Source organism: Alnus glutinosa, chromosome 9, assembly GCF_958979055.1.
Source record: "Alnus glutinosa chromosome 9, dhAlnGlut1.1, whole genome shotgun sequence".
In the NCBI taxonomy this organism is placed as follows: Eukaryota; Viridiplantae; Streptophyta; class Magnoliopsida; order Fagales; family Betulaceae; genus Alnus; species Alnus glutinosa.
Window position 1 is genome coordinate 6,890,341 of NC_084894.1, and position 13,754 is coordinate 6,904,094.

Consider the following 13,754-nt stretch of genomic DNA (forward strand, 5'->3'; position numbering starts at 1 on the left):
TACAGCACCTAATCCAAATCCTACAAAATAAAATTTTTCACTCAACATATAATGAATCAAATAAATCCTCTCACATCACATTCAAAGCTTAATCAAATAATTTTTTGCCTTATTTTGCTTTCAAAAGCAAAAAATAAATTTCAAAAAAAAAAAAATTGAATGAATCATACCAAAAAAAAATATTAAAAAATTAAAAAATATTAAAAAATAAAGCCCTTTAATTTTATTTTAATCCATATAAAGATTATGATTATCAAAACATTAATAAAAAATATTAACAGGAGTCTCTAATATTATTGGTGTGATATATATTACATTTCGATACAAATGAAACTCATATAATTCTGAACATTCTAAAAAAAAATACACAGCAAACTAAACAAAATAGCTGAAAATTGAGTAAATCATACAACTGAAAACAAAAATATTCCTTAAAAAATTCAAAATAAACTAAAAAATAAGACACTTAATTTTAGTTTAATCCATATAAATTAAAACATATTAAAATATTTTTGTCCATATGAATAGTTTATAACAAAAAAGAAGTATAAAGAAAAAAAAAAAATAGCCAGAACAAAACATGATTTAATCTAATTACCAAAGCATTAATAAAAAAATTAGTAGGAATCTATGACATTGTTAGTGTGATACCTATTATACTTAAATACAAATAAAACCCAAGTAATTATAAACATTTAAAAAAATACTGAACAAACTAAACAAAATACTTTTTTACGAATACAAAATAAAACAAAATCTTTCATTAAACATTTAACGCAATCAAATAAATTCCCACATCATATTCAATGCTTAATATATCTTCGCTGTTTCAAAAGTATTTATATTTTTTTTATACACAACAATAAAATAAATTTTTGCATTGTTTTGCATTCACAAGTATAAAAACACTTTCAAAAAAAGGATAAAAATGGAATAAATCACATATACGAAAAAATTTAAATTCCGGAAAACATAAGTCTTTATCATAGTTTAATCCATATACATTAAAACATATTTAAATCTTCGCTCCCATATATATATATATATATATATCAAAAAGAATACATAGTTTAATCTAAATATCAAAGCATTAATACAAAATTAGTAGGAATCTTTGTGTGATACCTATTGTATTTCAATACAAATAAAACGCAAATAATTATAAACATTAGGAAAAAAAAAATACAGAGAAAATTTATTCGCATAGGTGGACATGGTTGAAAATGGAAAGTATAAAGAAAAAAATAGCAGAAGAATATCTATATTCTAATTATAAAAATGCATAAAATCTAAATTCCTTCAACCTCCACAAAACCAAAAATAAAAAAAAATAAAAAAAATAAAAAAATAAAAAAATAAAAAATAAAAAAAAAAAAAGAAGAAAGAAAAGTCCTTCAAAAAAACAAAACAAAATTATGTACCTCAACCCTCTGTTTTTCTCTTGAATGTCGCTGTTGGATGCTCTTAATTTTACAATTCAAGATGTTTCAAATCCTAAAGAGAGAGAGAAGTATAAATAACCAATCTAAGAGATTAATATGACCTTTCAGTTTACTTGTACGGTTTATTTAGAATTAATGCATGCAAGACTCACATGGTCAATTAAGGGTAGTTAATGTAGTACGTTCTTAATTTTAAATTTTGTCTCTCTATAATTTTGGAGAGTTGTAAATTTTGAAACCATAATATTGTACATTAAAATTTTAAACCTAATGAAATCTCATATAAGGAAAATGTTCGAAATAAAACTTTGGAAAAAAAAAAATCTGACCACTTATAATTAATGCATGATTTTAATTTTATTTTTTAAAAAAATTCTCACAACTTAATGCGGTTATAATGACACTTAATGAAAAAAAAAAAAAAAAAAAAAAAAAAAAAAAAAAAAAAAAAACCATTTTTTTGGTCTTATGAAGATTGACACACATGATCTTTTTTCATTAAAGCACAATAAATTTATTAAAATCATGACAAAATCGGTTCAACCTTTAAAATTCACAGGTTTTTTTTTACTTAAAAAACCGATTCAATGTTTAAAAATTATGGGTTCACGCCATGTGTCATAATTTTTCATTGTACAAAATATATATATATATATATATTTTTTTAACAGAATAATTGCTGCATATCATTGATAAACTAACCATGAGAAAAAAATTGATTCCAGAAAATGGAATCTAGGGACCAACACATTCCCTAAGAATGACACTACCAATGCAGTCAGGTGTCTCCTCTAGCCAGCACATCTCCTCGTATCGTTCAACCGCTTCCTCAGCCAACATATGTGCAGCATTGTTGCACTCTCTAGTAACGTGAACGAAACTTACCGACCGAAAACCATTAAGTTCTTGGACTATACTTTCAATTAGGTGGCCACTCGAAGACAGATAGGGAGGGTTGGAGAGGATCTCTCCCACAACTTGTGTTGAGTCTCCTTCGAACACTACCTCAAAAAATCCCACCTCTTTACAAAAAAGAACAACCCAAAGGGCAGCCATAGCTTCAGCTATCAATGGCTTGACAAGGATTGGTTTTTTGACACATTTGGCACCCAAGAACATCCCCTTGCAGTCCCTTGCCACTATCCCCAGTCCAATGCAATTACCCTTCGCATTTACAGATGCATCCCAGTTTACCTTGATTTTTCCTTCAGAGGGTGGAGACCACTTTTTTCCCTTGGCCTTGGTAACTTCCTGCTGTTTATCTTCCAGTTCTCGATCCAACTGCAAACAGTGTCTGTAATCCTCCAACGCCCCTACAGCCCCATCAAAAACTACATTTGGATGCCAGAATTCACCCTAAAAAACATACGTGTTTCTGCGAAGCCAAATCTGGCAGGCCAAAACCACCATAAGTTCCACAGTGTTCCTATCAAAACGGTGGATGAAATCTTCCAACAAATCCTCAAAACTACCAAAATCATTTATGCACTTTTGAAATCGTGATTTTCTCCCTCCCCAAACGTCCTGAGCGGCCGGACAATTCCAAAGAACATGAAGAGTTGTCTCGGGCTCACTCTTGCAACAAGGGCATAAGCTATCTTTAAACACTTTTCGCTGAACCAGATTGGAGCGTGTCGGTAAAATGTTATGACACGCACGCCATGTAAACATCTTAACCTGATTAGGCACCCTCATCGACCAAATGAACTTCCATACACCTCTTTCCAGATTTGACTCTGAGCATTGGCCCTTTGTGATAGCCATTAGTTCCTTGCCTAGATGATATGCACTCCTCACTATAAAAATCCCATTCTTGGTTGCTTTCCAAATTTGCCAGTCCTGTGGAAGGCAAGGACTCAGTGGAAAATTTGCAATAACCCGGGCCTCTTCATGCAAAAAAACTTCGTTGAGTAGATCCCTTTTTCAGCATCCTTGGTCATGATCTATCAATTCAGACACCAAAGCATTTTGCCCAAGCAAGTTTGTGGGGGATTGGACTGAATGTGTGATTGGTGTAGGCAACCACCTATCCCCCCAAATTTTAATCGAATACCCGTCTCCAACTCTCCACAGTAGCCCTTGTGAAAGTAGTTCCCTTGCATTGCAGATACTGCGCCAAACAAAAGAGACCCGTGCTCCTATAGGGACCTCCAAAAAAGAAGAGTTTGGAAAGTATTTTGCTTTAAGGAGCCTAGCAGAAAGCGATTCTGGGTTTTGAAGAATTCTCCACCCTTGCTTAGCAAGAAGGGCTTTGTTAAAAATAACCAAATCCCTGAAACCAAGGCCTTCTGCTGCTTTGGCCACACCCATCCTCTCCCAGCTCATCCAATGAATTTTCGAAGTTTTATTCATATGGCTCCACCAAAAGCTCTGCATCAGGGCATTTATCTCCTTGCATAAAGATATGGGTATTTGAAAAACCCCCCATTGAGTATGTAGGTATTGCCTGCACCACTGCCTTTAGTAAAACTTCTTTACCTGCTTGAGATAAAAAGTTTACCTTCCAATTCTGTAACCGATTCATTACTTTTTCCTTTATTTGCTAGAAGGCCTACATTCGAGATTTACCAACGAACGTAGGGAGCCCAAGATAAGCATTGATGCGATGCGTTTCTGTTAGCCCCAATTGTCTAAGAATGTCCTGCCTCCTCTCCAAGCTCGTGTTACGACTGAAGAAGACTGGTGTTTTATTAATATTGAGCTTCTGACCATATGCGTTTTCATATATACCCAGGATCTTCATAAGCCTCCTCCACTCCACAGTATTTGATTTGCAGAACAGTATGCTATCGTCCGCAAAGAACAAGTGGCTTATTTTAGGCTCGCTTGGGGATGACAGCACGCCTGAAATTGCACCGCTCCTTTCCGCTCTCATAATTAGAGCACTTAGGGCTTTCGCACAAATGATGAAAAGATATGGGGATATTGGATCCCCTAGACGAATCCCTCTTGATAGTCGAATCTTTCCCACTAGACTACCATTTATAATCACAGAGTATTGAACCGAGGTCACACATTGCATAATCAAATAAACCCACCTCACGTCAAACCCCATGCAAAGCATTAGAGCCTCCAAAAACGTCCATTCCACACGGTCGTAGGCTTTGCTCATGTCAAGCTTGACTCCCATGTAACCTACTTTGCTCCACATGCATGTTTGCATTGTATGCATTGTCTCAAAAGCTACAATAATGTTGTTCGAGATCAACCTGCCGGGTATGAATGCACTCTGCGGGCAAGAAATAATAGCTGGCAGTACTAATTTGAGCCTATTAGCCAAGACTTTTGAGATTAGTTTATACATCACATTACACAAACTTATAAGCCTAAATTCAGTTACACATTCAGGTTTGAGCACCTTTGGAATAAGAGCAATATAGGTTTTATTAAGCTGATTATCCAACTCCCCTGTATTAAGAAAATGAAGAACAACATGGCATACCTCTGTGTTGATTGTTCCCCAATTTGCTTGATAGAAGCATGCAGAGAAACCATCTGGCCTTGGAGCTTTCATAGGAGGCATTTGGTGCATAGCAGCCTCAATTTCCTCCACAGTAAATTCAGCTAGTAGCTGATGGTTCATCCTCCCAGTAACCTTCTGATCCATTGCACTTAGACATGATTCCATATCCATATTAGTACCGGCTCTGAAAAGCTCCGAGAAATAAGACACAAATGCTGCTTCTATATCCTCCTTAAAGGTACACCATCTTCCATTTATATCCTTGATACGTTGGATTTGGGACCTCTGCTATTTTTGTGATGCACAGGCGTGGAAATATTTTGTGTTACGGTCACCCAATTGGAGCCAAGATTCTTTCGCCCGCTGTCTCCACTTTAGGTCCTCTTGCTCTAGCAGCATATGCAACTCTTCGTTAATCAGATGTTCCTCCTCTTGAAAATCTTCATTATCAGCCATCTGAATGGTATTTAGCGCCTGCACCTTCTCCTGGATCCCCTGCTCCACAGTTGATTTTTGCTTCCGCACCCATTGCTTTAGAATTCTACGGCTACCGAATAGATTGTTCTGAAAAGTCTGCCACGGATCTTCAGAGATCTTTTTAGCCCTCCACACCCGTTTTATTAACACCCCCTGCTCCTTATTGCGCGCCCATGCAGCCTCATATTTGAATTGTTTACTCTTCTCCCAGACTCGTTCCCTAGAATTGGAACATCTCACTTGAAGCGGATGATGATCTGAGATGATACGGGTTAACACTTCCACCTCCGCCACATTAAATAACGCACCCCATTCCCCATTTGATACAGCCCTATCCAACCTCTCCTTCGTGAATTCACTTCCCTGTCTCCCATTGCACCAAGTAAATTTTGGGCCAATATAACCCATATCCATCAATCTACAATCTGTCAATACATTTTGGAAAGTCCCCATCTGAGCACGGGGTCGAGACGACTTGCTAGATTTTTCCAATGCTGTGGTTATTTCATTAAAATCACCTAGGCACAGCTAGGGATCTGGTGGAAGCTTGGCTAAGAAGCAAAGCAATTCCCAGGATTCTCCTTTTTTGTAACATCTGGGTGCCCATAGAAACCTGTTAATTTCCAGTTGGGTGCCTCTGAACTACACTGAACAACCGCATTTATATGCCGCCTAAGTTTTGGATTTCCACCATAATAGAATTCCTCCACTGCAGCATCAAACCACCACTTTTGCCTATGCAGTCCACTGCAAAACAGTTTTCAAAACCAAGTTTGATCCGAACCACTTCCGCCTTCCTCTGAGTCATCTTAGTTTCCATAAGGAAAACTAGATGGGGTCTATTTTCCCTCACCATTTGATGAAGGGCTCGAACTGTCCGGAGGTTCCCAAGCCCCCGGCAGTTCCAGCTTAGGATGATCATGGCTGTGGGTGGTGCTGACTAGCAGCCACCGCCTGAATTTTCCTGCCCTTCTTAGCATTTTCCTCCTGGTCGTCCTTCTCCCTGTCGGTCTGCTTCCTTTTCCCCTCCGATTCCCCCAAAATCGTCCGAATAACATCCAAATCATGTTGTGCACGGGCTAGTTTCTTCCAAGTTGGCTTGCTTCCAGCAGGTCTTCTCAAAGAGTTCTGCCCCTTATCGTCTAGATCCTTCAGGAGGCAAGTGGACTGGCTAGTCTCAGTTAACGTCAGGCCCTGCTGTGGTTGATAATTATCAGATGACTGGGTGGATACAACATTGACACGTGGAAAATAGGAGTTAGTCTTGCTATCCTTAACCAATTGGATATTTTCACCTTCCTTTAGACAGCTCCACGTCATTTGATTTAAGACTGAATCTCATTGGCCCACATACTTGCGGGGTGGAATCACCTCCTTAGCCTTAGTTGACTTGTCAAGATTCTGCTCTTTCACTGCACCAAAATAGAAAATATCCTTTCCTTTTTTGTTTTGTGATTCCTTGACAATCCCTTCATTCTTCCCTTCTTTAATTTCCTCCCCTAACTGGCATAGAGGAGCCGTTTCCTGAAAACCAGGACTTCCATTTTCGCCAGCCAGACAAACATTAAAGTCTCGCCGATCACGCTTCAAACAATCATTAAATTCTTCCGTTTCAACATTCCCATCTTGTAGAGAATCCTCCCCCGCAACGTACGCCCAATCAATATGATCATTTACCATATTTGCCATCTCTTCGTAACGGCTATGGTTTTGAAACCTGTATCTAGCACCACCGCCCCCCCAGACGCCTCCGCCATGGAGTTTCGCCCGGAATCGTTGCCCATCACTTGGTACTGCCTCCTTGACTTTCCGCTATCCTCCCCCATACGTTCTTTTGCCGAACGAGGAATTATTCGTCTCATCGGGACAGTAGCTTTTCAGCCAAGGCCCAAACGGTTGTTCATCATCTGGTATTGGACTACGCCTGCTTCCCGCACAATTGCAGACCTTCTGTCCATGGAGAACCACACCGCACTGATAGCAGTATTTGGGTAGCTTTTCATATTGGAAAGCTATCCAAATCGATCAATTCTGGACATGCAACATCCTTCCTCTCTCCAATGGTTTTGATAAATCCAACCTGGTCTTGACACAGAGATATTCTCCCCAACCCGGGTCATTGTCATGCACGTTAACTTCCTCCACCTCTCCAACAGACACCCCTATTTTCTGGCCCGTCTCTTTGCCCATGCAGGCTAATGGCAAATTATACATGCGGACCCAAAAGGATGCATGTTCAAAGTCCATTGCCTCCGGAGGAGTTAGCCCGTCAAACTCTGCCAGAGAAATTAAGTTTCCATCAAAAATCCACGGCCTTCCTTCCAATACCCGGATCTTATCACCAACCTCCTCAAACTCTGCAACAAACATATTACCACCGATAAACTGGAAATTAATCGAACCACAAGGGCGCCAAATTTTTATCAATGGAGCCCTGAAATACTCCTTTGGGACTATACGTTCCGCCATTATCTTCCCTACCAAGCAGACAGTCCCCCGATGAACCATTGGTGCAATTTCAGCTGCCTCCAGAGAAACACCATTATTCTCTGCCTCATTAAGCGAAAACTTTCCCCAACTTTTCGTTAACTCCTCCTCCATAATGATCTTTGCGTAGCAAGAACGAATAGCAGAGAAAACTCCACCACCAAAAAAACTCCAAGCCCTGATCGGACTGGAGGACAACAGCTTCACCCCTAGGTTTTCAGAATGAAAAAACGCTTAGAGGGAAGGACTCATTGCACAAAGAATATTGGATGAATATATAAATCACATAAAAATTTTCTATCAAAAGAACCTTAATTTTAGTTTTAATCCATATAAATTAAAACATTTAAAATATTCTCATATGTGTAATTTAAAATGGAAAAAAGTGTATAAAAAAAATAAAAAAATAAATAAAAAAAAAAAAAAAAAAAACCTTGAACTTTTGATTATCTAAGCATTAATATTAGGATTAATAGTAAGAATCTATGATATTGTTAGTGCGATACGTACCTATTATCTTTCAATAAAAATAAAATCCATATAATTTTGAACATTAAAAAAAAAAAATCAAATTTAATGCTTAATTAACTCTTTAGTGTTTTAAAAGCATTTATATTTCTTTTGTGCACAATAATCAAATTAAATTTTTACCTTTTTTGGCTTTCAAAAGCAGAATAACACTTTCAAAAAATAAGTGAAAATCGTGTAAATCACAAAAAAGAAAAACAAAAATCTCATAAAACATTCATAAATTAAAACATAAAACCCTTATTTTTAGTTTAATTCATATAAATTAAAACATGTTAAAATCTTTGTTCTCATAGGTGTAGTTTATAACGAAAATAAGTATGAAGAAGAAAAATAGCAAGAAGAAAACCATGATTTTGATTATCAAAGTATAAAATAGAAAATTAGCAGGAATTTCTTTTATTGTCAATGTGATACCTATTATATTTCAATTGTATATAATTCTGAACATTCGAAAAAGCAAATGAACGGAAAAAAAAAAAAAAAAAAAAAAAAAAAAAATCTCATAAACATCCAAATGAAGAATTGCTCAACCAAAAATTTCACAAACAAAATGGAAATATATTTAGATTTCAATAAAAAATATAAACTACTAAAGAAATACCTTTAATTGTATCATTAATTGATAGAGAGAGAGAGAGAGACTAATTGTATCATTAATATATATATATAGAGAGAGAGAGAGATATTAAAAAGACGGTTCAATTTTATTTAAAAGGCCGGTTCAGTACTTAAAGGACCGATTTAGTTACTAAAAAGTATGGGTTCATGCCACGTGTCATTATTCTATGCCATTCTAAGGAAGAACTCAGCTTTTATAAGGAAGAACTCAGCTTTTATATATATATATATGATATATGATTTGATTCCACAGGAAGAAAGTTTCACCATTTACATTACCACCATAGCAGTATAGAAGCAATACCTAAGCGGGAACATCAAAGAGTCTATTTTTGGTGAGATACCATCATAGTATGCCTCATAGAGAGAAGTTTATCCAAGCAAAAGTGCCCTTAAAATGGCTTCACATGTACTGCTTTTGAAGATCATCAAATGCCCTGCATCAGGAACCTCGTGATAACGAATCCATGGAAGCTTCTCTGAAATATAGCGGTTGAGCTTAAAAGGGATGATCCTGTCTGCATAGCCCTGCCAAATGTGAACTGCACCATCATTGTCAGGGAATGGATTGGTTATATCCATGAGATCAAATTCCCATTTGTCATAACCAGCCATTATATCTCGATGCAGTGATTCATAAACACCTTGCTGTTTTATCTTTTCCTGAATACAGAAACATAAACCAGTATTAACAGCTGAAGAATCTCCTGTTTTTCGCAGTTTGTGATGGACCATAGAAATTTCTGAATTCAAGATTTTACAAAGGCCAACATTTGAGTTTAATGCATAGATCTTTAGTAGCACATAGGTGATTCAACCAACAGTGAATTTGAAATTAAAAACAATGTGTCATCCTCATAAAAGTAAAGATTCATGTGGTGCGAAAAACCAAAAAACGCGTGGGATATGTGACTACCTGGCCGGCATTTAAAGGCACTGACAAACTCTTCAATATCTCTAAATCTTGGTCGCCGAACATTGCTCCTTGTTCTGTGCTCAAATTAGGGAACCATGTCTGAGTCATCCACCAATAGAATAACCAAGGAGCGTAATGTGCAATCTGAAATGACCGTTGGTACGATGGAGGCAGCTTTCTAAATTCCTCTCTTGATAGATTGGCAGGAAAAATAGGCCACCAGTAGTGCACAAAAGGAACAACAAGGGAAGCTCCTGACAACCTGCAAATAATGTCTCGGTACCACATGGAAAGCAACCAATTAGAACATCAAAAAAAAAAAGGGGGAAAGAAAAGAATGGTGGTAGTTGAAGTAAGGATCATGCCTATGTGGTATGTACTTCAGGCAACCCCAAATAGGGTAAGCTCCCATTGAGATTCCAATTACATAAAATTTAGACCCAATCTGCAATTGATCAGCTAGTTCTTGAATATCAAACGCTTCACTCTTCACTGAGCGCGAAGGATAGGGATCACTGTCTCCATAACCTGCTCTGTCGAAGAACAGGATATATATCTTTAGCTCCTCTATAAGTTCCTGAAAACCAAAAATATATTCACCAATTTACCATATTTCACAGCATATTAAACAGAACAGTGCAAAATGCATTCCAGTTTAATGAGCATAAGAAAAAGAAATGTCCTATTGAAAAGTATAAATATCCAGGTAAATCCAATAACTAATAGAGTCTTACATCTTAAGGTAATAGAAGGGCAAAATGGAGGCTTGATTTTGATCATCTTTATTTATGGTATTAGCTATCAGCCATATAACCTCTTCATTGCAATAAAGACTTCATATATTGCAGTTAATAATCAAGAAAACAAGTAGAGCATTTTGATGTTTGGTGCAAAGCTCAGGGCCATATCGAGATCTCCCCCAAGGATCCTACTTTGACAGAAGCAAGACTAGGTAATAGCCTTCTTTATATTATTTGCATCTGAACATACTTTACTACAATACATATTTAATGTGCATACATTAATGCCATATTCACCACAGAATGGATGAGGTGGGAGTTCTCCCAGAGATCAACAATAAATATATAAAAAGTAAAATAGAACAAATCAGTGATTATAAGATCCCACTAAACAAATGGTAAGAAATGATAGTTTTTTACAAACTCAAGACAATCAAAGAACAAAAACGAGATAATTCGAGCAACCAGCACACCACTGTATGCTCGGTTTTCTCATTTGCGCTTAACGTCTGTACTGAAAACAAAACAATATAATAGACCAAAAGGCAACACAAAGACAAAATACCCTTCGTATATACATATATTCTCTAACAAGAATGACTTTTTGCTGCATCTTCCAGACCAATCCCTCCCTCCCTCCCTCCCTATTTTCTCATTTACGCTTAACGTCTGTACTGAATACAAAACAATATAATAGACCAAAAGGCAACACAAAGACAAAATACCCTTAGTATATACATATATTCTCTAACAAGAATGACTTTTTCCTCCCTTCCTCCCTCCCTCCCTCCCTAGTCGTTTCATTCAAGGATCTTGAATGACAGGAGGACCATCTTAGATAACATGATTTTCTTTTTATTTCCCCATATTTCCTGAAAATCAGATGTGAGTGCTAATTCTTCTATCCAGCCAGTCCTTGAAATAGGAAATTCAACCACAATTTTGGACAAGTTAAAAAAGTCTGCAAGAATTAAAGAAGCAGAGTTAGTTCATACTTGTGGGACAGGTAGACCTAGATCTTTTGAGCTGTCATAGCCATGAACGACAATGATCTTGTACTTAGCCTCTTCCTTTCGAACTCCAGACTCCCTGTAGGCCAAATGCCTTCCATCACTGAGTTTCACCCTAGTTGAAGTGACAGGAGGACCATCTGGTGATCCACATATTCTTGGAGGTGGGGGCTTCAATGCCTTATAAGCCCACCCCAGAAGACCTACTGCCAATGCCACTGCAATTGGTGCAATCATAGCTGGGAATGTGATATCATAGTTAGTACCATGTCAGCAACAAGATAAAAGAACCAACTATGAAGAAGGAAAAATCACAGGGCATGACAGCCCTATCATAAATGCTTGGGTGGCATAATGATTGATAAATGAGTCTCACATGTATAAACTCAGTGACTTCGACAGTGTAATAGATCAAGGATAGCCATATGTTTTTATTACCTAACCTTCTGTCTAAAAAAGAAAATGGAAGAGGCAGTCTGATTGGGATAGATTAGACAATTCATACTGAAACGAAAACACAATGAAACTATGCAGAACCACAGACTGGAGTAGTCCTTTAATGTTTGATACCAAGTAATAATATAAATAATTCAGTTTTTTTATCAGCAACTTCTTTTTTTGGATGAATGAGAAACGGCCAAGATCCTTGGATGCAAAAAACACAAACTTAAATGTATACATAATTGAAATGAGGCATAAATTTTTGTATAATGAAGAAGAGATTATTTTCACAAAAAAAGGAGTTAGTGCAGTAGGCAAACATTCAAATGAGAAGGACAAATAAAATTATAAAGGCTTTGAGGACTCATGGTTTTGACTTGAAAAGCAAATATGACGGCAGATAAAATAATTTCAGATAACTTTTTTTTATTAAAGTATTTTTGTGGGGGATTAATTTCAAAGAAACTACGTGCCCTGCCAACCCCAATTAGCTGATGTGCAAAGCTTTCTTGAATTTGGTTGAATTTATTAATTACAGTGAGTATGAACTTAATAACACCATTAAGTTACTGACTATTGTCACAGATTAATAATCCGTAAAATTATAAATACAACTTTCTAATTGGGATAAAATAAGATTATTTCATTTCACAATTTTCACAAGTACTCAACAAAAAGGTTAAGCAAGTAGATCACAAATCATCTCCAAGAGTACGCATGAATCTAAAACCCAAACTAATTTCACTTACTGTCATCTTTCGGATTCATCAAAAGTCAAAGAGCTACCTCCAAACTAAGACCATAACAGTCTAAAAATCAATGCAATTAACAAGGCAACACAACGTTTCCCTTAGAAACTATGAAAATAGACTAAATTTGCACTCTATCAAACCCAAATGAATCAAACTTCAGCAAACTAAGACGAACCCATAAACAAGAACTGAAATTCAAACAAAATAAGATTAAAAAAAAAAAAAAAAAAAAAAAAAAAAAAAAAAAAGCGAAAATTTGCGAAAACCCACCTGAAGGAAAGTGGAAGGGAAGTGGGTTTGGCTATGATCTTCCTGGTGTTAGCCCTGGCTTTTGCAGCATAAACTTTCTGCTTGACCCACCTGCCATTTCTTCCAAGAGTAGAATCACTCTGTAGAGGACAAACAAGTGAGAAGACCCACTAGAGAATTTGGACCACAGAAAGTGAAGGACGATTATTATTATTTTTATTTTTTACCAAAACTAGGATGAAGAAAAACGTGTCAGCATGCAAATTGCAATGCGATTAGCTATTTAGCTGATCGCGATTATAGGGTTTGAGCGTTATGATTTGTATGACCAGCGGGTGCAAGTCATTTTCATGGGACTTAATTATGATCTTGTCGTTTTTTATTATCAGACAGATTGGTGCCACGTGCTTCTCCCGTATTTGTTGCAGAATCAGATTTACTGAATTTGATATATATTTAATTTATTTACTGGATATATTTTAATATTTGTTCCAATAATTGAGCAAATAGTTTATATATTACTATATAATAAATAGTATTTACTTTTCAACTCTTTATCAGAAGTCTCCAAAAAGATAAGAAACTTTATTATAACTTAGTTAGTTATACTTCTTTGATGAAAATAATC

General features: G+C 36.3%; 2 protein-coding genes across 2 annotated transcripts; both read right to left on the minus strand.

Moving 5' to 3' along the window:
• Positions 1-5,193: 5,193 nt before the first annotated feature.
• LOC133876712 (uncharacterized) lies at positions 5,194-5,835 on the minus strand. The gene has a single exon (XM_062314966.1). It carries the CDS (start codon positions 5,833-5,835, stop codon positions 5,194-5,196), a length of 642 nt encoding a protein of 213 aa, XP_062170950.1.
• A 3,375-nt stretch (positions 5,836-9,210) lies between these two features.
• LOC133878252 (uncharacterized) lies at positions 9,211-13,347 on the minus strand. The gene is made up of 5 exons (XM_062316782.1): positions 13,148-13,347; positions 11,670-11,923; positions 10,300-10,511; positions 9,935-10,196; positions 9,211-9,681 (listed from the first exon to the last, which is right to left on the minus strand). Exons 2-5 carry the CDS (start codon positions 11,919-11,921, stop codon positions 9,391-9,393), a joined length of 1,017 nt encoding a protein of 338 aa, XP_062172766.1. The 5' UTR covers positions 11,922-11,923; positions 13,148-13,347; the 3' UTR covers positions 9,211-9,390.
• Between the last annotated feature and the right edge of the window lie 407 nt (positions 13,348-13,754).

What these genes read in the sequence shown, in the direction of transcription:
- LOC133876712 (XM_062314966.1), bottom strand. Translation starts at nt 5,835, where the DNA reads ATGGGGACTTTCCAAAATGTATTGACAGATTGTAGATTGATGGATATG.
- LOC133878252 (XM_062316782.1), bottom strand. Translation starts at nt 11,921, where the DNA reads ATGATTGCACCAATTGCAGTGGCATTGGCAGTAGGTCTTCTGGGGTGG. An exon ending in TAGGTCTACCTGTCCCACAA is followed by an intron (nt 10,512 to 11,669) that starts GTATGAACTAAC and finishes TTTGGTTTTCAG; the next exon opens with GAACTTATAGAGGAGCTAAA. An exon ending in CTGAAGTACATACCACATAG is followed by an intron (nt 10,197 to 10,299) that starts GCATGATCCTTA and finishes CATTATTTGCAG; the next exon opens with GTTGTCAGGAGCTTCCCTTG.